Source organism: Bemisia tabaci, chromosome 2 (genome assembly GCF_918797505.1).
Source record: "Bemisia tabaci chromosome 2, PGI_BMITA_v3".
NCBI classification, from domain to species: Eukaryota; Metazoa; Arthropoda; class Insecta; order Hemiptera; family Aleyrodidae; genus Bemisia; species Bemisia tabaci.
This window is the reverse complement of record NC_092794.1, coordinates 75,619,926-75,641,091: the sequence shown is the minus strand read 5'-3', so window position 1 is coordinate 75,641,091 and position 21,166 is coordinate 75,619,926. Positions and strand designations below refer to the sequence as shown.

General features: G+C 39.2%; 2 protein-coding genes across 2 annotated transcripts in view; one reads left to right on the top strand and one right to left on the bottom strand.

The window, feature by feature from the left end:
* LOC140223879 (uncharacterized) overlaps positions 1-6,486 on the bottom strand; it is a 33,968-nt gene extending 27,482 nt beyond the window's left edge. Inside the window, exon 1 of the mRNA XM_072296308.1 lies at positions 3,916-6,486. Within this exon, the coding sequence (XP_072152409.1) occupies positions 5,463-6,044 (582 nt within the window). The 5' untranslated portion in view covers positions 6,045-6,486 and the 3' untranslated portion in view covers positions 3,916-5,462. The remainder of the gene's footprint in view (positions 1-3,915) is intronic.
* Positions 1-21,166, top strand: part of LOC109039674 (HEAT repeat-containing protein 5B) — a gene marked incomplete at its 5' end in the record, with an annotated part of 181,965 nt that overhangs the window by 74,443 nt on the left and 86,356 nt on the right. Inside the window, 1 exon segment of the mRNA XM_072296271.1 lies at positions 16,341-16,504. Coding sequence (XP_072152372.1) covers positions 16,341-16,504 — 164 coding nt within the window.

The window sequence follows — 21,166 nt, the reverse complement described above, 5'->3', positions numbered from 1 at the left end:
TAAGTTGCAAATGCATAATTTTTAAGGAATATATTGATCAATCATCGAAATTGGGTCTTTATAATAAACGGGCAACAATGTTTTCACTCCCTCCCTCGTTATATATACGGGTTTCGACGATGGTGCAACAACTCCGGAAATCTTGCATGGTGCAACAACTCCTAATCCATAAGAATATATATATATATATATATATATATATATATATATATATATATATATATATATATATATATATATATAGGGTGGGCCAGAAGTTCCAGGACGGTCGGCTAACTTTTGAACGGTTCAAGATAGAAAAATGAAACTTTGGGAATGTTCCTATCTCAAAGGGGACCTTCTTTTGGGGAAGTCAAAATTTTGGTCCCCCCTAAGGGAGGGGGCGGGGGGCCCCCAACTTTTTTTTTCAAATGGCAACCCCTATCTTGTGATACCTCATGCGAAAGACCATAAAAAACTAAGAATTTTGGCGCAAACCGCAGATCAATATCTTAATTTTTGACCGAGTTATGATACTGTCAAAGGTCAAATTTGACCTATTTTCAAAAAATCACAACTCCGGTTCAAATTATCGTAAAGAAAAAAATAAAACGGGAAAATTTACTAAATTGTGTTCGCTTTTTTGTAAAAATTGCAGAAATCACTTCGAACTAATTTTAAGGGGAGGTTCGGACCCCCAAATACGTCAATTCAAAGGTCATTCAATTTTCCCGCGAAATATGCCAATTTCCCATAGATTTGCCTCCACATTATCTCAGTAAGGTCAAAATCAGTTCAACATTACGTTGGGTTAGTCCCCAAATTTCAGAAATTTTTAAAAAAAACCCAATTTAAACGGTCAAATTTAATTACCTTAAATTGCGTTTTTTTAACTATTCCTGAACTTTGGGGACTTGCCCAACGTAATGTTAAACTGATTTTGACCTTACTGAGATAATGTGGAGGCAAATCTATGGGAAATTGGCTTATTTCGCGGGAAAATTGAATGACCTTTGAATTACCTTGAATTTGGGGGTCCGAACCCCCCCTTAAAATTAGTTCGAAGTGATTTCTGCAATTTTTACAGAAAAGCGAACTTAATTTAGTAAATTTTCCCGTTTTATTTTTTTCTTTACGATAATTTGAACCGGAGTTGTGATTTTTTGAAAATAGGTCAAATTTGACCTTTGACAGTATCATAACTCGGTCAAAAATTAAGATATTGATCTGCGGTTTGCGCCAAAATTCTTAGTTTTTTATGGTCTTTCGAATGAGGTATCACATGATAGGGGTTGCCATTTGAAAAAAAAAAGTTGGGGGCCCCCCGCCCCCTCCCTTAGGGGGGACCAAAATTTTGACTCCCCCAAAAGATGGTCCCCTTTGAGATAGGAACATTCCCAAAGTTTCATTTATCTATCTCGAACCGTTCAAAAGTTAGCCGACCGTCCTGGAACTTCTGGCCCACCCTGTATATATATATATATATGCACAAAATATTAGTTTAATAAACTCTTTAGATATATACAATATCTTTAAAAGCTATACTCAGGATTGGGGTGCCAATGTAGCCGAATTTCATCAGAGTTGTACAATTTGGTTATGTACTCCACAGAGTCAATATTGAGGTCAGCGCGAATATCTGCGTTCCTCTCGTACCAGTGAGCTTTAACAATACCTCTTAAGATTTTCATTTGAACTACTTTGATATTAGCTAGATTTGACATGGCTGCATAACCCCACAATTGGCAACCATAACTCCAAATGAGCCTCTACATTGACTTGTAGAGGAGCAATTTGATTTGCAAGGATAACTTAGATATTCGGCCTATTAGCCGTTGCATATCGCTGAATTTAAGCCGCAATTGTGCAACTTTTTTCTTTATATGCGCCCCCCACTTGAGCCTGGAGTCCAGGTGGAGGCCGAGATAGCAGGCAACAGTGACACGAGGGATTTCGTTTTTTCCGAAGAGAAGAGGAATGTGTGTATAGGGTCTATTAGTAAAGACTGTCTCTACCGATTTTGCTGCGTTTAATTTTGTTTTGTCTTTGCTTGTCCAGTGGTGTATTTTATCAAAGTGAGATTGTACATTGTGCCACGCCTCCCTGTAACTCTTGGACGCTGCTAGAACGAGCGTATCATTGGCGTAAACTCCCAGTTTCCCCCCTCTCCCAGACTGCGGGATGTCTGTGGTGAAAAGGGAATAGAGGAGGGGGAAAGGCAGGAACCCTGTAGAATCCCCGCCCTAATCGGTCTGAACCCCGAGGTGGTATTTTTGTACCAAACTCGAAATTGTCTGCCTGTAAGTAAGGAAGACAGGAGCTCCACATGCTTGCATGGGAGCATTTCATAAAGCTTTTCGATGAGACGCTCGTGCGATCAAATGCCTGCGCTACGTCCAGAAAAACTGTCACACAATATTCTCCCCTCTCGAGAGAATCTTCTGTGAATATAGTAATGCAGTGAAGTTGATTTACCGTTGAATGCTTTGCTGGAAAGCGGAATTGAGCATCAATAATCAGATTTTATTTAGAAACTATTTCATTCAACCTTTTAATATAAAGCTTTTCAAACAGTTTGCCTATAACAGGTAACAAAGAAATTGGCCGATATGATGCAGCTTCAACGAGGCTTATCTGGTTTCAAGAGAACGAAAATCTCTACCATTTTCCACTGGGATGGTATATATTTGAAACATATGACGGCATTGAATAAAACAGTCAGCTTCATTATTGCATTATTAGGCAAGTTTTTTAGAATGAGACCGGAGATCTTATCAAAACCGGGTGCTTTCTTTGCTACAATCTTCCCTTTTATTTCTTTCGAGATCTCTGAGGGAGAGATAGATTTGATTTTTATTGGTGGAATTTTTTTAACCTTTCGGGGTTTCAATGTGGACATCTCCCTCTGCTCCGACTCTAAGTTGGAGCTACAGGTAGAAATTCAGAGTCTGCTAGTGTTTCCAAATCCCTGTGAGGTTGGATAGCTGTTTTGAAGTGATCTGCAAAGATTTCCGCTTTTTCTGCGTCAGTATTTGCCCAAGTTTTATCAGGCTCGCTGATCGGAAATTTTAGTTGCTTTGGTTTTTTCAGGTATTTAGTGGCTGCCCATAATCAGTAATTTTTATTGGCAGTTGGAGATAGCGAATTAATAAATTTTTCACAATTAAAGTTGAGAAATTCTTTCATTCTTTTTTTAACTATTGCATTTAATCTATCGTTGTTTGAGTTATCTTCTGGAAATTATTTGTTGAGATTCTTTTTGCTTTCCGTTTAAGACGGATAAGCTTGAGGAGATTTTTTGGAATTGCATAGGGCTTGATATTGTTTGATGCAACTGGTGTATTAGCTGAGGCGTATGATCTAATGTTTTCCACCAGCAGCTCCGTCTCTCTGTCAATATCTGCTGGAGAGAGGACTGGAACGCTATTATCAATAATTTTTTCAAGATCCTGTCTAAATTTTTCCCAGTTAGTTCTTTTTGAGCGAAGTGCAGGAGAGCGATTTTCGAGAATTGGGTCGGTAAAAATTTCTAAAATTATTTTTGTGTGCCCTTTTTTATTTGACATTAAAGTGTCGCAAGATGTATGATTGATCAGGTTGATATTCTTATGCACAAAAAATCGATCAAGTCAGGTTTATGACCTGGCACAGATGGAAAGTTCGTTGGTTTACCTCGTGAGATAAAATTACCACCTGACAAATTTACAGCCTCTATGAGGGGCTCATCCTTGAGCCCCATCTGGGGTTTTTAGCGTTCCAATCCCCACCAACCAAATACTTCGGACCCAGTTCAGGAAACCAGTGTAATAATCTGTTGTGATTTCATTACGGGGTGGAGTGTAAAGAGAAGCTATGTTAAAAGTGTCTATTTCAGTTTGAATATTTACGACAACAACCTGAAATGCATTTGGTTCTACAATTTAATCAACAAAGTACCTTTTATAGTCGGTCCTGGTGAACCAGATCTCCAAAAGAACGGCTATGTTCACATTGAAATCCATCTGCGTGACATTGAATTCCTTGGCCTTCACCCTGGTAACGCCGCCACAGTTTCACGCCAAGAATGTTAATGATTTGCCATTAACTCGAGCTGGAACTATTGCTAGATCATCGAAATCAATGACAAGCTCGATCTCCTGTGAAGGTATTAAAGAGTTGTCAAATGAATCATTGTTACACAGTTTAGAAGAATGAAATTATTTATCTTTTCCGGTTAGCTTCAAGTTTACTCACTTTCTCGGTGAGAACTCTGAGCTGAGCATTCTTTCTATTGTTTGTAATAAAACACCGATCAGAGCGACGGAACTGTCTCCTGTGCCCTGTGTTGCAGGGTTAGCTGTATTGCCTGATAATGCTTGAGCAGAAGTCCTATCTAATTTCTTTGGAGGAGCATGAGTTGCTATATTTCTCCCTAGTTTCGGAAAACTTTTTTGATCAGGGGAATTTTTCTTAGCTTGGAGCTGCTTTTTTCGGGCAACTCGAAATTCTTTTCCAAAGGGACATCCGCGATAACTCGTAGGATGACCGATTGCTCCACAATTTACGCATTTTGGATTAAAGATCCGATCTTTAAAAGGACACTCAGGAGATGAATGTTTGCCTGCGCATTTGACATACCGTGGATTTTTTCTGCCAAAGTTGGCAGTATGCGAAAAACACTGGCATCTCTTGCTCTGTGGAACTATCTTATTATCTATCTTCATTGGCTCTATTTGAACAATAGTATGAGCAATTGCTTTGATCTCATAGATGTTTTTTATTGATTCTGAATGGTCAAAATCAAGTTGATGAAGTGGTATTTGTATAAGTTCGAATTCCTTGTTAGGTTTAGCATTTGTGGTTTGAATTTCAGATTTTGTTACCGAAGGGGTAGTTTGAAGGAGGGTAGCAGATTGAGGATCAGCTGGCGGATCCATTGGCATAATTGTTTTTTCATTTTTTTCTCTGTTCTTTCTCTACTCTTTTTCTCATGCAAACACCTAATTTAATGTTCAATTTTTTTGAAAGGAGATTCGAGACAATTTTGTCTTCAGGCATGGAGGGGGGGGGACCTCTGCATAAAACTTCGATGTTGCGAGTGTTTTTATTGGAGTGAGAATACCATTGTTATTCTCTTTCGTTTAGTTTTTCAGAGATATTTCTGAAAGTTTCATCGTTAGAGGGTTTTACTTTCCAGGTTTCACTACCTAAATTTTTAGAACATACTCATTTTTATCAGACGCTTCTTTGAGGAATCGCTTAATCGCCTGATGGTCTTTAATTCCTACCACTTTAATGGGAGGGGGTGGTAGAATTAGAATTTTTGGGGACCTATCATTAGGATTAGACGTATTAGACTTATCTCTAGACTTAGAGTTGTTCGACTTATCCTGTGTAGCTTGGACGTCTGCTCCACTTCCAGAGGCGTCTTTGGAGTCCGGGCTGTATTTATCTTGCTTCCTTTTCCTCTTTGTAATTTTTTTAACTTTCTTTGCCGCCGTCCTTCAGTTGTTTTGATACTCCGGATCTGAATTGTAGTTCGGCCAGTCACCTGATGAAGAATCATCATCCGTTTCCGCATCTAGCAGCAGGGCTCCAAATTTCCCGCTGTTTTGTTGGGGAATTTCCTTGTTGACAGCCGTGAATGTCTTCCCCTTATTTTTAGAGCCGTCGTCCACTTGAGGTTGCGGCTTATTTAGTTTAATCTCCTTAATTTCGGCCAGCATCGCTTTACTATCACTTTGTATTTTATCCATGAGGGCCTTTTGCTCTTGAATAAAATTCTTTGCAAGGACATTTTCACTGTGCAGCGACTTAACAACAGAAATCGACTGCAGAACAAACAATTTTTTCGTTTCATTTAGTGCAGGGTCTCCCTTGACTTTTTCAGGGTCTGTGGTTAGGATTGCTTGTGCTACTTTTTTGATCTCTACCTCCCCCTTATTCGAACCGCTATCACTGTCCGGAAGGGGTTGTGCGCCAGCTTCAGCATTATCCTCGGGCTTGCTTTCCCCTGGTGTCCCAGGAGGCAATCTTGAAAGAATCGAACTCTTCTGAAAGGGGTTTATATTTTCAGCATTTTGCATCGCTGTAGGTGTTTGAGTTTTCAACGGACTCGCTCTGGGGAGAGCCAGTCTTCCTCGGGCGAGGCACTTTTCACAGCCGACGAACCGACTGTCTTTCTAATAACAAACAACATTGTGTTTGCCTAATTGACGCGAACTCGACATAAGATATCACCGCACTTGTTTACGTTTTCGCGCCGCTATGCACGGCATCCGCGCCTTGCGCGCGCTGTCCGACCGCGATGAGTGGACTTCGCCCGTTTACGCACGATTCGAAAGTCAAAGCATCCGCGAATTTTCACTAGTTTTTCTCCGGCAAGAGCACGACCGCACCGCTCGAATGATCAACACCGAATGTGATCACACGTGACACGACCATCAACATCCGAACGCCAGCCGAAATCGCCAGTCTGAAGGGGCTCATCCTCTAACCAATCGACTCCGAAGAAGAGAGGAACAACGTGACGACTTAACAAAACGGGGGGCAGGGGGGGGGGGGGAGAGTCGAGACGAGGGGGAGACAAAATATTTTCTACCAAGATTATACCTCATGATTTCCTTGATTCATAATCTGTACTCACTACTTTTCTCGTCTTACTCATTACTTTCGCCGAGGGGCATTAATGGGGCTGGAGGGGGGGGGCTCACTTTTCAAGTGGTCACCCCCTCCCCCTCCCTCGATTTATTTCTCCACTTGGCCTGTACTTTAAATCTGAATCATTTTCATAGAGCAGAGCTTCAAGTCTGCATGATCAGTTTGAGAAACAATTGACACGTTTTGATGACGTTTATTGACATCATCAGAGGTAAAGTTCGTCATGTCATTAGAAATTACATCTATTTGGCGAAGAGAGTTTCAGGCCATGAAAATATCGATGTCAGTTCCAACAGGCGTTTTAAGGAATGTTTTTATATGCGCACCCTGAAAAGTGACATCATTCACACTTTTTGGTTCATCAAAGACAATCCTCAAATCAAAATTATTTTAGCTGACAAAACCAATAAAACCGTTATCATTAATAGTGTTGACTACAATACTAAGATGCAAACGTTGTTGGACGATCGTACAACGTATAAACAAATCAACACTTCACTAGTGCCCTCGCAGTCGGCCAAAAATAATTATTTGGCAAAATCCTGGTATGCGGTAGGTTACATCTCTGAACATCTAGCTAATTCACTTAAAGTCTCAGGTGCCATGGTGTCACGGATATATGGTTTGATAAAACTGCATAAGCCAAATAATCCAATGCGCCCCATTGTTAGCTCCGTTGGATGCCCTTTTTACACTCTTTCAAAACTGTACTCGTCAATTTTGTTCAATATCGTGGGTAAATCAAATTTTCACATTGCCAATTCTTTTGAATTTTACAACTTCATCAACAGGATGGAAGTGCCCAATGGCTACATTTTTATTTCTTTAGATGTTGAATCTATATACACCAATATTTCTTCTGATCTAGCCCTTGAATGTGTTGAGCGCCGGTGGAATGAAATTCAAGAGCATTGCTCCATTCCAAAAGAGCAGTTTCTATACGGTTTAAAAGTGTGCATAAATTCAACTGTTTTTCAATTTGATTCCACCTTTTACCAACAAGTTAGTGGCCTTGCTATGGGTGGCAGTGTCTCTTCGGTGTTGGCTGAAATTGTTATGGAATTTTTTGATGATGATTTGCACGCTAACATACCTTTCCCTATTTTGAATTATAAAAGATATGTTGATGACAGTTTTTCTATGGTTTGCAAACAGGATACGGGACTTATTCTTGAATTTTGCAATTCTAGAAATCCTGCCATTCAATTTTCTCTGGAAGAGGAAATTGATGGCAAAATTAATTTTCTTGATCTGTCGGTCCATCGTGAGGGTAATTTAGCTGTTTGCCAATTGTACCAGAAGCCAACTTCATCAGGGCGTTATTTAAATTGCCTTTCTGTGCAGCCTGAAATTTACAAGAAAAATGTTGTCACCAATTTAGCGCAGCGAATTGTGCGTCTTACCGACCATCAGTTTCTCTCAGAAACTATAAAGATAGGGAAGAGATTGTTGCTTGAAAATTGTTACCCTAGCACTCTTGTTGATCGGGAATTCTCAAAAGTGTTGAGGGAAAAAGGAAGTGGAAAACACCAAAATTATGCATGTAAAAAGGGTCAAATAAAATTTGACAAACTGATTTCTTTGCCATATGTGCCCCTTTTGTCGGAAAGCTTAGCAAATATTTTAAAAAAGTATGGATTTTCGGTTGTGCATACCAAATATAACGATCTCGGTTTTTTAATGTCCAATTTGAAATCAAAAAGAACTAATGACTTGGTGGCTGGCGTCGTTTACTACGTACAGTGTCAGGATTGTGAAGTCGGGTACGTAGGACAGACATCCCAGGTACTAAAAAAAAGAGGCTTTCTCAACATCGATATGGGAAAGGGGAGAAGACTGCCTTGCAGCACCACCAAGATGCAGAGGTGCATCGCTTTGACTTCGGGGGGGCTAAAATTATAGCCTCCGAAAAGCGTTATTTTCCGCGTCTTCTCCTCGAAATGATGAATATCTTGAAGCGCAGGAACAAACTTTGTGATTACCGCGCTGATGTTGATGGTCTCTGTGCCTCTTATCACCAGTTTTTTCTCCCAGAGGGAGCTGGTGATTAAATTTCCATCCTTTTTTGTAATCTTTGTCTTGTGTGCTTTGATTTTGCTGCACTGTGCCGAGTCTGTTTAACTGGTAATCAGTCTCAGTCTCGCAATAACAGCGTAGCGACGCGACGGCTCGTTTTTGTTTTTAATTTATTTTCCGGTTGAAAATTAAATTGTAATCATTTTGAAACGTTCCGGGTTTTGTTTATTCCTTTTTCTTTATTTGTAGCCTTTTCCCCAAATTAAATTGTTCTTTTATTTTGAGAAACAAGGTTAAATACCCCCTCTTCATGAGTACTTTTTATTACGATGTTCCGGGGTTCTCGCATGTTGCTTCAAAATTTTAGAAGGATTCAGAAAATGGTGTTTTACGTAGTGATACGAGCAACCGTTCTCATGTTATGACCGAAAAACCGATTTTGGGGGACTTGCTTTCCCCCCCCCCCCAAAAAAAAATCCAAAGCCGTCGCCCTATCGATGGGGACTTTTTTTGGGGGACTCAGGGGGTCATAAGGACTCACTATGCCCAAAATCAGCTTGTTATTAATTTTTTCTCTTAACTTTCGTATAATTCCTGGACTAAAAACGGTGGCTCGTTGAAAGTTGGCAGATCAATAACATTAGATCAGCATCCATCGGCGAGTTTAATGCAATAAAAAAATGGGTAATGAGCTTGTTCAACAATTCGTAATTCTTGCATTTTTGGAAACTAGAGAGTGCACAGAGTTCACAGGAATTTTCCCCGATTTTTTTGAGCAATATTAACCCACGAAATACGAGTCCAAAAGTCCGTATTTTGGGCTCCCATTTAAACGCGCGCCGCTTGGGCCATCTCAAAATGGCGCCCATTCTATCCGTCCGGCGCGGCGGTGGCCACACTTATGACCCGGCGTGCCGGCGAGGTACCTCTGCATGCCTCTGCCGTGTGTGGGTCGTATAAACAAACGAAGATTGATAACACAAATGATCCAAACAACTCGAAATCTCTTGATTTTAATTAATTTAAATCCATTTTCGACTTCAACCTAGCATTTGGCAATAATATTCATCGTATTTTACAACCAGGAGCCACGGCCTATCGGCTCATTTTAAGGTGCATTCTGAAAATCAGTCTTACAAGTCCAGTGTCCAAGCCCAGACTTACTTCTTTAACTTTCTTTTGACCATTCTCTTTTCATTTTCGCCTCAAATCAAATGTTTTGCAGTTTCTTTGTCTTAAGTATGTGGTCCTGAATTCATTCAAGAGTTAGAAGTTCACCATTTATTTAGTATTATAGCCTTTTGACCTCTCAAGCTTTACCGATATGATCTCATGTAGTTCGAGGTTTCTTTGGCCCAAACCAAGTGATTACTTGCACATCTGATGTGTGTCTTATGGCTCTTCAAATTCGCAGTGTAGAACTACATCAGAGACTACAGTTACTTAATCCAGTTCTGCTCTCTTGTTCAATGTTTGTCATAAGTGTTTGTTCGTGTCTGTTCTTTACAAGTGACCACTGTAGTGCATATACACAGTTACGCTATCGGTACAGGTATTATTTCTTGTGTTCTACAGTCAGGACTTTCTCTTAAGCGCAATAATTTACCAAAGAAATTCACCTAGTTGCGTAGATAATTTGGTGTGTAGATATTCTGTTAATGTCTCCTTGCTGTGATGCAAAGTTTCTGAGATCTGTCATAAGTGGATTTTGCATTTAGACGGTCACTCTTGTCCGATAAAATTACTGCTCTAGCAGCTTCAAATTTATACTTTGATCTCTGATTCATCACTAAATGACACTCGTGCGGTGTCATTTATCTTTAATCAGTTCAAAGCTATTTCGACAATGAATCATCAAAGGTCCGATCGAAGAAGGAATTTTCTGGTGAGTGCTGCAGCTGAACCGACATCACTTGTGATACATAACTTGTGATACCTAAGTGACTTTACAAATCATACCTGTTAAACTACCAGCTGCCCGATTATTGAAATTATGTCAGCCCGATATGAAAAGACATAGCCCTATCTTCTCCATGCAATATATCGGAAATTGATGTCTTGTCGGGTTGCTATAAGCCTTCAATAATCGGCCTGCTGATGAGTTGCAAAACATTTCCCCTTCCAGACGAATGATCATGTCTTGGTTGATGCTTTCGAAAGTAGAGTTGTGATGTCGGTTCAGCCGCAGCACTCACCAGAAAATTCCTTCTTCGATCGGACCTTTGATGATTCATTGTCGAAATAGCTTTGAACTGATTAAAGATAAATGACACCGCACGAGTGTCATTTAGTGATGAATCAGAGATCAAAGTATAAATTTGAAGCTGCTAGAGCAGTAATTTTATCGGACAAGAGTGACCGTCTAAATGCAAAATCCACTTATGACAGATCTCAGAAACTTTGCATCACAGCAAGGAGACATTAACAGAATATCTACACACCAAATTATCTACGCAACTAGGTGAATTTCTTTGGTAAATTATTGCGCTTAAGAGAAAGTCCTGACTGTAGAACACAAGAAATAATACCTGTACCGATAGCGTAACTGTGTATATGCACTACAGTGGTCACTTGTAAAGAACAGACACGAACAAACACTTATGACAAACATTGAACAAGAGAGCAGAACTGGATTAAGTAACTGTAGTCTCTGATGTAGTTCTACACTGCGAATTTGAAGAGCCATAAGACACACATCAGATGTGCAAGTAATCACTTGGTTTGGGCCAAAGAAACCTCGAACTACATGAGATCATATCGGTAAAGCTTGAGAGGTCAAAAGGCTATAATACTAAATAAATGGTGAACTTCTAACTCTTGAATGAATTCAGGACCACATACTTAAGACAAAGAAACTGCAAAACATTTGATTTGAGGCGAAAATGAAAAGAGAATGGTCAAAAGAAAGTTAAAGAAGTAAGTCTGGGCTTGGACACTGGACTTGTAAGACTGATTTTCAGAATGCACCTTAAAATGAGCCGATAGGCCGTGGCTCCTGGTTGTAAAATACGATGAATATTATTGCCAAATGCTAGGTTGAAGTCGAAAATGGATTTAAATTAATTAAAATCAAGAGATTTCGAGTTGTTTGGATCATTTGTGTTATCAATCTTCGTTTGTTTATACGACCCACACACGGCAGAGGCATGCAGAGGTACCTCGCCGGCACGCCGGGTCATAAGTGTGGCCACCGCCGCGCCGGACGGATAGAATGGGCGCCATTTTGAGATGGCCCAAGCGGCGCGCGTTTAAATGGGAGCCCAAAATACGGACTTTTGGACTCGTATTTCGTGGGTTAATATTGCTCAAAAAAATCGGGGAAAATTCCTGTGAACTCTGTGCACTCTCTAGTTTCCAAAAATGCAAGAATTACGAATTGCTGAACAAGCTCATTGAACAGGGCACCCATTCCCTTAAGGAGCAAGTGGGATCCTTTGATCCTCAAGAATGTGGAAACATTTTTTGAAGAAAAAAGTACACCCCCCTCCCCTAGGGTGGGACTTATTTTTTTAAATCGACAAAACCAAATGTTGCACGGTCTTAAATGGTTCTATGTGATAAAAAAACACAGTAGCCAAGAGGATTTTGAGAAAAAAAATGGTTAACCCGGCGCGCACAGAGCCTAAACATCGAGATTTCTCTGGTTTTTTTGGCATTTTCGCCGTATATTTTTGATATTTTTGCCAGCAACACGGATTTGACGCTAGATGTCCAAAACTTGGTAAAAATCTAGCGCATACCTTGCAGATTAAGGGAAAATTTTTATTTTTCTCCTAAGTCACTTTCACTTCGCTTGGTAATGCCGAAACACTCTGCTTGGCAGCTCTAAAAATCGAAATTTCATCGTTTTTTAACGTATAATGAACTTTTTGAGCAACCTATAATGGGAGTAAAAATACGAAAATTTGTGGAAAGCAAGTCCATACCATCAGTATGGAAGGGCAAATGTCAGAAAACTCCTAGGTCTTTCATTTTCTGCCAACCTATGCCCACAATAGTGGAAAACCCGTCAAAAATAGCTCAATTTTGACCGTTTTTTCGCGTTTAAAAAATTTACTGGACGCCCTGTAATGACAATGAAGGTCCAAAAATTTGTGGAAAGTAAGTTCATACCGTTTGTATGGAATAAAAAATTTTACTCGGTTCCTACGTCTTATATTCTTCGTCCTGCAATACCCAAAATGGCAGCGAAAACGTCAAAAATACCTCAAATTGGCCGTTTTTGGAGAATTTTTTTGAACACCTTGTAGTGGCAGTGGAGGTCCGAAAATTTGTACAGAGTAAGTTCATTCCCTCCGCAAGGCATAAAAAAATCTACTTGGTTCCTATGTCTTACATTCCTCGTTGTGCGGTGCCCGCAATCACTTTGAAAACGTCAAAAATACCTCAATTCGTCCGTTTCTTCAATGGCGAAATTTATCAGACACCCTGTAATGACTCTGGAAGTTCGAAAATTGGAGGAAAGCAAGTCCATACCACTAGTATGGAAGGGTAAATTTCAATAGATCCATAGATGTTTGATTGTTTGTCGCACGGTGCCTTTGGATACACAAATAAGTGAAAAATACCTCTATTTTGACCGGTCTTTCGCTATCAAAATTTAATAGACACTCTGTAGTGACAGTGGAGGTCGAAAACTTTGCTGAAAGTAAGTTCATTCTATCTTCATGCAATAAAAAATTCTGCTTCGTTCCTATGTTATGCATTCCTCGTTGTGCGGTGCTCGCAATCGTATCGGGAACGTCAAGTATACCTGAATTCGGCCAATTTTTCGTGTGAGAAATTTTTTTCGCCCCTGTTATGACATCGGCGACTCTTATAAGTGCAAGCAAATATATGTTGTACTTCACTAAGGAACGGCAATTTTTCTAAGACCCTTACATTTTTAATTGTTGTCGCTAGACGCCCTAAAGTCTTAAAAGTCTTAGAGGGTATTTTATTTTATACATAAATTTGAGGTATTTTTTACGTTTTCGCTGCCATTTCGAGTATCGCAGGACGAAGAACGTAAAACGTAGGAACCGAGTAAAATTTTTTATTCCATACAAACGGTATGAACTTACTTTCCACAAATTTTTGGACCTTCATTGTCATTACAAGGCGTCCAATAAAGAGCTTGATGCAAAAACGGCTTTTTTCGCCCCCCCCCCCCCCCGTAGAAGTTCTTCAGACTTTGTCCATTGATTACTCATATTTGAGCGCTTCTTTTCCCAAATTTTCAGACCCCCAAAAAATTTTGGGGCGGAGCTAGGGGGGGGGGTGGAAGTCAAAACCTGTGAACCTCGATATCTCTCGAACGAAAAAAGGTATCGAGGTCCGGTTTGGACGAAAAATCGTCTAAAATTGCATACTTTAAGATTTTAAAGGTCGAAATCCCAGTATCACATTTTTAAGTCGACATATGTGCTTTTTTCCAGTTTTTAGGTCTAGAAAATTTCTTTTAAACGAAAAATTTACAAAGATCTCAATTTTTTATTTGAACCAAAACCAATTCTTGAAATTTTTCGTCTTTTTCCGCATCCAACGATTGGTCCATTAAGCTGGGGAACCAAACGGTTCCGGAGTTATGATCGATTGAAGTTTCCACTCAACGCGCGCTGACCGATTTAAAATCGGATTTGACTGTTATTAGATTAGATTTTATGTCCAAACTGAGCAAAATGCATTATTAGGGACTCTTAAGGGTCGCTGAGTTCAGAAATTACAGATACTTCCAAAAAATTCACGTTTTTAAAATTACAGCTCCGTACAGGACCACTGAGCGGCCGATCGGCGCTCAGTGGGCCTCTAAAATAGCGCTATGGAGCTGTAATTTTAAAAACGTGAAGTTTTTTGAAGTATCTGTAATTTCTGAACTCAGAGACCCTCAAGAGTCCCTAATAGTGCATTTTGCTCAGTTTGGACATAAAATCTGATCTAATAACAGTCAAATCCGACTTTTTTGCGCGCGAAAATCTGTCGACGCGCGTTGAGCGGAAACTTCAATCGATCATAACTCCGGAACCGTTTGATTCCCCAGCTTAATGGACCAATCGTTGGATGCGGAAAAAGACGAACAATTTCAAGAATTGGTTTTGGTTCAAATAAAAAATTGAGATCTTTGTAATTTTCTCGATTAAAAGAAATTTTCTAGACCTAAAAACTGGGAAAAAGCACATATGTCGACTTAAAAATGTGATATTGGGATTTCGACCTTTAAAATCTTAAAGTATGCAATTTTAGACGATTTTTCGTCCAAACCGGACCTCGATATCTTTCTTTGTTCGAGAGATATCGAGGTTCACAGGTTTTGACTTCCACTCCCCCTAGCTCCGCCCCAAAATTTTTTGGGGGTCTGAAAATTTGGGAAAAGAAGCGCTCAAATATGAGTAATCAATGGACAAAGTCTGAAGAACTTCTAGGGGGGGGGGGGGGCGAAAAAAGCCGTTTTTGCATCAAGCTCTTTTTCGAACGCGAAAAAACGGTCAAAATTGAGCTATTTTTGACGGGTTTTCACCATTGTGGGCATAGGTTGGCAGAAAATGAAAGACCTAGGAGTTTTCTGACATTTGCCCTTCCATACTGATGGTATGGACTTGCTTTCCACAAATTTTCGTATTTTTACTCCCATTATAGGTTGCTCAAAAAGTTCATTATACGTTAAAAAACGGCGAAATTTCGATTTTTAGAGCTGCCAAGCAGAGCGTTTCGGCATTACCAAGCGAAGTGAAAGTGACTTAGGAGAAAAACAAAAATTTTCCCTTAATCTACAAGGTATACGCTAGGTGTTTACCAATTTTTGGACATCTAGCGTCAAATCCGTGTTGCTGGCAAAAATATCAAAAATATACGGCGAAAATGCCAAAAAAACCAGAAAAATCTCGATGCGCTGATGGCTCTGTGCGCGCCGGGTTAAACATGTTTTTTCTCAAAATCCTCTTGGCTACTGTGTTTTTTTATCCCATAGAACCATTTAAGACCGTGCAACATTTGGTTTTGTCGATTTAAAAAAATAAGTCCCACTCTACCCTCCCCCCCCCCCTTAAAAAGGAAAACCCTGCATTTCATATCTTAGTAATAGTAATCGTGAATAAAGCGAACCATGAAAGTGAGGAACAAGAGTAAAACATTGAAAAAAAAAATCTGGAATGTTTCAGCCAACGACCCTGACCATCTTCAAATGTATCAAGATGTAAAACTTAAGTAAAAAAATCCTAACATTACAAACCAGAAAAACGTAAGTCCAAATAATAAAGCGAGAAAAACTGGTGAAGCATGTCAGTACGTACTTTCCTAAAGATGTATTTTCACATTTGTTTCTTCGCGCACTTCGTCTCATTGGAGTTGTTTTCATCAGAGTTACTCCAAAAGTATGATTAAGTATTACCATTTCTTTTTATTTTTCTTATATTCATCCAAAGCACAGTAGGTAGTGCCCTCCTTGCCTTTAAGAATATGTATGAGAGAAATGTAAAAACAAACTTTATCCATAGCAAATTCTGTAGCAAAGGATTTGATGTTTGGGTTGCTTTGTATGAACCTGAACAATTTGGTAAACTTTTTTTTAAATATATTATGTTCTTTGCGGCCGAGAGTCGCAACTCTTTTTGAAAGACCTTCAGTGTATTTAATCATTAGTATCTTGAATTTATCGTTGACTCTTCTTCTTCTCCCGTCTCATTTATTTCTTGTCCAAGATTGTTTCAATTTCCTTTTGATTTTTTTAGGATCTTATACTCATTTACTTCGGCTGCTTGTAGCTGAATTGACGCTAAGTGAAAATCCAGCAAATACAACAACCTCTCTCCTCCCTATTACATGTCACGCCGAAGATTCTGTAATCCTTGGATCCTGGCTACAAGACTCTGATCATCGTTCGATTGAGTGTCAGGTATGTCAGGTATTTTGTTAGCTTGTAGGAAACATGAACTCATCAGAAGTTTCAGGAAAATGTTAAAGGAGTGGCAGTATTTTATTTGGGGTTATCAGATAGTAGGTTAGTGCTTTAATTGAACTATGTTTTGTTATTTGCAGGCTGATTAGTGATATTTTTAGAAAAAGATATGGATAATTGAAAAATGGAGAGATCCTCTCGGTTCACAAGGGTGGTTGTATAGACTAAGAAGTAAAATGATTGACTTACTGCAGAGCCACTCTTGGATTGCCGAAGTCAGTCTATTACTATCCTCCTTTGTTCATTGCAATTACCTGCCTCTGCCAAATAGGTGGCTTCACTTCCTCTATATCTATCGCTTTTTCTATCAATTTCAATAATCAGCCTGCAGGAACTACTGTTTCTGGCTCACCTGTAAGATTTCTTAGTCACCCTTCACTCCACCAACCTTTCTATAATTGTAATTTCTTATTGCAAAATTTAGTCCAAAGCAACTCCTGAACTTTTTAAAATTTTTCTGATGAAATTAAGAGAAAATAATTAAAAAACATATAATATATAGGTCTCTGTGACTAGAACAGAGCTCAAAATCTTGTTAAAATTCTTGGAAAATGGTATAGTAGATTCCCCTTATCCACGGAAACCTTGCAGATAACATTTACAATAGGGGTCCGCGAAGCGGCGTTTTTCAAAGCGAAGCGGACTAAAAAACCCCTTCAAATACGCTGGATGCAACCCGCGAAATTTCGCGGCGGTCACTCCAGCGAGTCGCGACTCAGCGTCCGGCGGTGATAAATTTAATTGAACACCGGGAAATGCGTGAAGAATACATCCATTAAATTTTCCCCCTTTTTCCCCTAAATTTCAAGAATACATTTTTATTGAGATGCCAGCAGATCTAAGATTTTTTTTTAATTTGTCATCGGTTTTGCTTTAATTATCACGGAATCATGAAAAATAAAAACGGTTTTCACTTTTTATTTTCCTTTTAATTTTTTTTATCTATTTTAATTTAAAACATAGCAATATCTACGAAATTGTGGTAAATATAATTTTAAAACCATCGATTTAAACATTTAAACTTTTCAAAAAATTGTATTATGATGGAATTGAGGTAAGGACCGGAGTAGGAGAAAAGGCGCTAAATAACGCGGAGCGGCCGCAAGCGCATGCGCAAAGAACCGGTTACAGAGAATTATCCATCAATCATCGGCATTCGGCATCGATTCCGAAAGAGCGCGATAATTTGAATTACTGCGAAATTTTCGCTTTTTCCGACCTCGCGCATCGCTTCGCAAAATGCGAAGCTTCGTGAACCCCTAATTTACAAGTATCAGAGCATCATTCTAATGGGAAGTGAGAGTTTCAGGGTTAGGCAGAATGAACATTTTTGATGTTTCAATTTTTATTTTCTTTATTCAAGAGACAAAAATGTTTCATTCTATTCTTTCAATCCATGTCCTTTTTCCAAGTACCTTGCGGAGTAGAGAGGGTCATTCAGGCAATTTGAGGTGATAACTTGGACCAAATTACGCAGAAATGAACTAAATTGCATCAGTCACAGCCATATTCTATCACATGATTAAGTTTTTACGGGAGATAGTATGTATTTTTTCATTTGAAAGACCCAATCATTTTTTTTATAGAATTGTTGCAGATTGATTTAAAATTGGAGCAAATTCAGTTCCAGAAATGATTTAAAATATTAAAAATAAAGAAAATGTAACATCCAATCAAAACAAATTTTGGAAGATTGGGAAATAAAATCTCTTGTTCTTTCCTCATTTCCACAACAACCATGGTCAGCTTTCAGATTTTTCTGCCATCAAATTTTCATAATTTTCTTGGCCACCCGTTCGTATACAGGGTGTCCCAAAAGTACGTACCCCCCCTCGTAACTTTTGAACCGTTAAAGATAGAAATCGAAACCTTGGGAATGTTTCTATCTTAAAGGGGACCATCTTCTAAGGGGGGTCAAAATTTTTGTCCCCCCCCCCCTTTTTTTTCAAATAGTAACCCCTATCTTGTGATAACTCATTCAAAAAAGCATAAAAAATCAAGAATTTTGGCGCAAATTGCAGATCAATATCTTAATTTTTGACCGAGTTATGATAGGTCTAAGGTCAAATTTACCTATTTTCAAAAAATCATAACTCTGGTACATCTTATCTTAAAGAAAAGAATAAAACGGGAAAATTTACCAAATTGTAAGCACTTTTAAGTAAAAATCACAGAAATTACTTCAAACTAATTTTAAGGGGGGTTTCGGACCCCCCAAGTACGTCATTTTAAAGGTCATAAGATTTTCCCGCGAAATGAGCCAATTTCCCCTTATTTTGCGTCAACATTATCTTGGTGAGTTCAAAATTAGTTCAACGTTGCGTTTTCAAGTCCCCAAATTTCGAACAAAGTTTTAAAAAAACCAAATTTAAATGGTTAAATTGAATCACCCTCAAGGACTACGTGCAAAACGGGCCATTTGGGGCTCGGGGCGGATACCTTTGAGACTTGCCCTATTCATTCACCTAACCATGCCCCATCTTTTCCCAAAGTTTCAAGCTCCCCAAAAATTTTGGGGAGACGCGGCGGGGGGTCAAAGTTAAAAACCAGCAAAATTTTCGCGAATTTAATACTCGAAAACCAAGAAGTTTTGGAAAACGCGGTTTAAACAAGCGTATTCAGCGTGACGAGAGCTTTCAGAAAGGGGGGTCTTCAGTCAGAAAGGGCTTTCATAGGGTCTTGTCAACTTCAGCTCGAGTTATCGCCTCCGAAGCGCCGGAACGCTCAAAAAAGACCCCTTATTTTTTCACGTTTGGGCCGATTTCAAAAAAAGCCATTTTTTTATTTTGACGAAAAACTGATATGTTGTTCCTGACTCTCTGTAGCCCCTCTAGCTCTTTACCGCATGCTGGGGAAATATTTTGGTCGCGAGTTTTAAAAGCGGAAAGGAGCGAAGGTCGGGAAAATCGGCTATTTTAAACTGCGCGCGCGGCGTTGATCGGAGGGAAAACGTCCCCTCCCACTCAGTTCGGCGAATCACACTCCTCTGCCGACCTCGCATTGTTGCCACATGTCTCCTGATCCGTCGCCGCGCGCAGTTTAAAATAGCCGATTTTCCTGACCTTCGCTCCTTTCCGCTCTTATAACTCGCGACCAAAACATTTCCCCAGCATGCGGTAAAGAGCTAGAGGGGCTACAGAGAGTCAGGAACAACATATTAGTTTTTCGTCAAAATAAAAAAATGGCTTTTTTTGAAATCGGCCCAAACGTGAGAAAATAAGGGGTCTTTTTTGAGCGTTCCGGCGCTTCGGAGGCGATAACTCGAGCTGAAGTTGACAAGACCCTATGATGTTCTACATTTTCTGTAAGCTCTCGTCACGCTGAATACGCTTGTTTAAACCGCGTTTTCCAAAACTTCTTGGTTTTCGAGTATTAAATTCGCGAAAATTTTGCTGGTTTTTAACTTTGACCCCCCGCCGCGTCTCCCCAAAATTTTTGGGGAGCTTGAAACTTTGGGAAAAGATGGGGCATGGTTAGGTGAATGAATAGGGCAAGTCTCAAAGGTATCCGCCCCGAGCCCCAAATGGCCCGTTTTGCACGTAGTCCTTGAGGGTGATTCAATTTAACCATTTAAATTTGGTTTTTTTAAAACTTTGTTCGAAATTTGGGGACTTGAAAACGCAACGTTGAACTAATTTTGAACTCACCAAGATAATGTTGACGCAAAATAAGGGGAAATTGGCTCATTTCGCGGGAAAATCTTATGACCTTTAAAATGACGTACTTGGGGGGTCCGAAACCCCCCTAAAAATTAGTTTGAAGTAATTTCTGTGATTTTTACTTAAAAGTGCTTACAATTTGGTTTTTCCCGTTATATTTTTTTCTTTAAGATATTTTGAACCCGAGTTATGATTTTTGAAAATAGGTAAATTTGACCTTTAACCTATCATTACTCGGTCAAAAATTAAGATATTGATCTGCGATTTGGGCCAAAATTCTTAGTTTTTTATGCTTTTTTAAATGAGTTATCACAAAATAGGGGTTACCATTTGATAAAAAAGGGGGGGGGACAAAAATGTTGACCCCCCTAGAAGATGGTCCCCCCTAAGATAGAAATATTCCCAAGGTTTCGTTTTTCTATCTTTAATGGTTCAAAAGTTACGAGGGGGGGGGGGGGGGGTACGGACTTTTGGGACACCCTGTATGAAAAAAGCCAGGAATGTTTTTAAATCTTCCCTTAGACTGACAAATAATTAAATTCTAAACATTCTCATAACCCTGAAAGAGTTTCTAGCATTCATGATTTTTTTAAAATTTGTTTGAACTAGGAAATAAAGTATAGCACTGGAAAATAGCTCATGTGAATCTTTTAATGTTTTCTTGTACAATCTGCAAACTGATTATTAAAATTGATAGAAAAGCAAAGAAAATGGGAAAATGGAGCGACCCTATTGGTTGAGACGGATGGTTTTGCAGACAAAGGCGGAAAATGATGGACTAACCCTAGGGTCTCTTGTGAGTTGGCGTTCATTTGTCTGTTACTTACCTCCTTTCGCTAACCTCTACCAAAAGGATCGCTCCATGTAGCTTTTGTCTTCTTTGTCTATTGCTTTGTCTATCAATTTCATTAATCAGTCGGCAGAATGAACTAGCATCTTT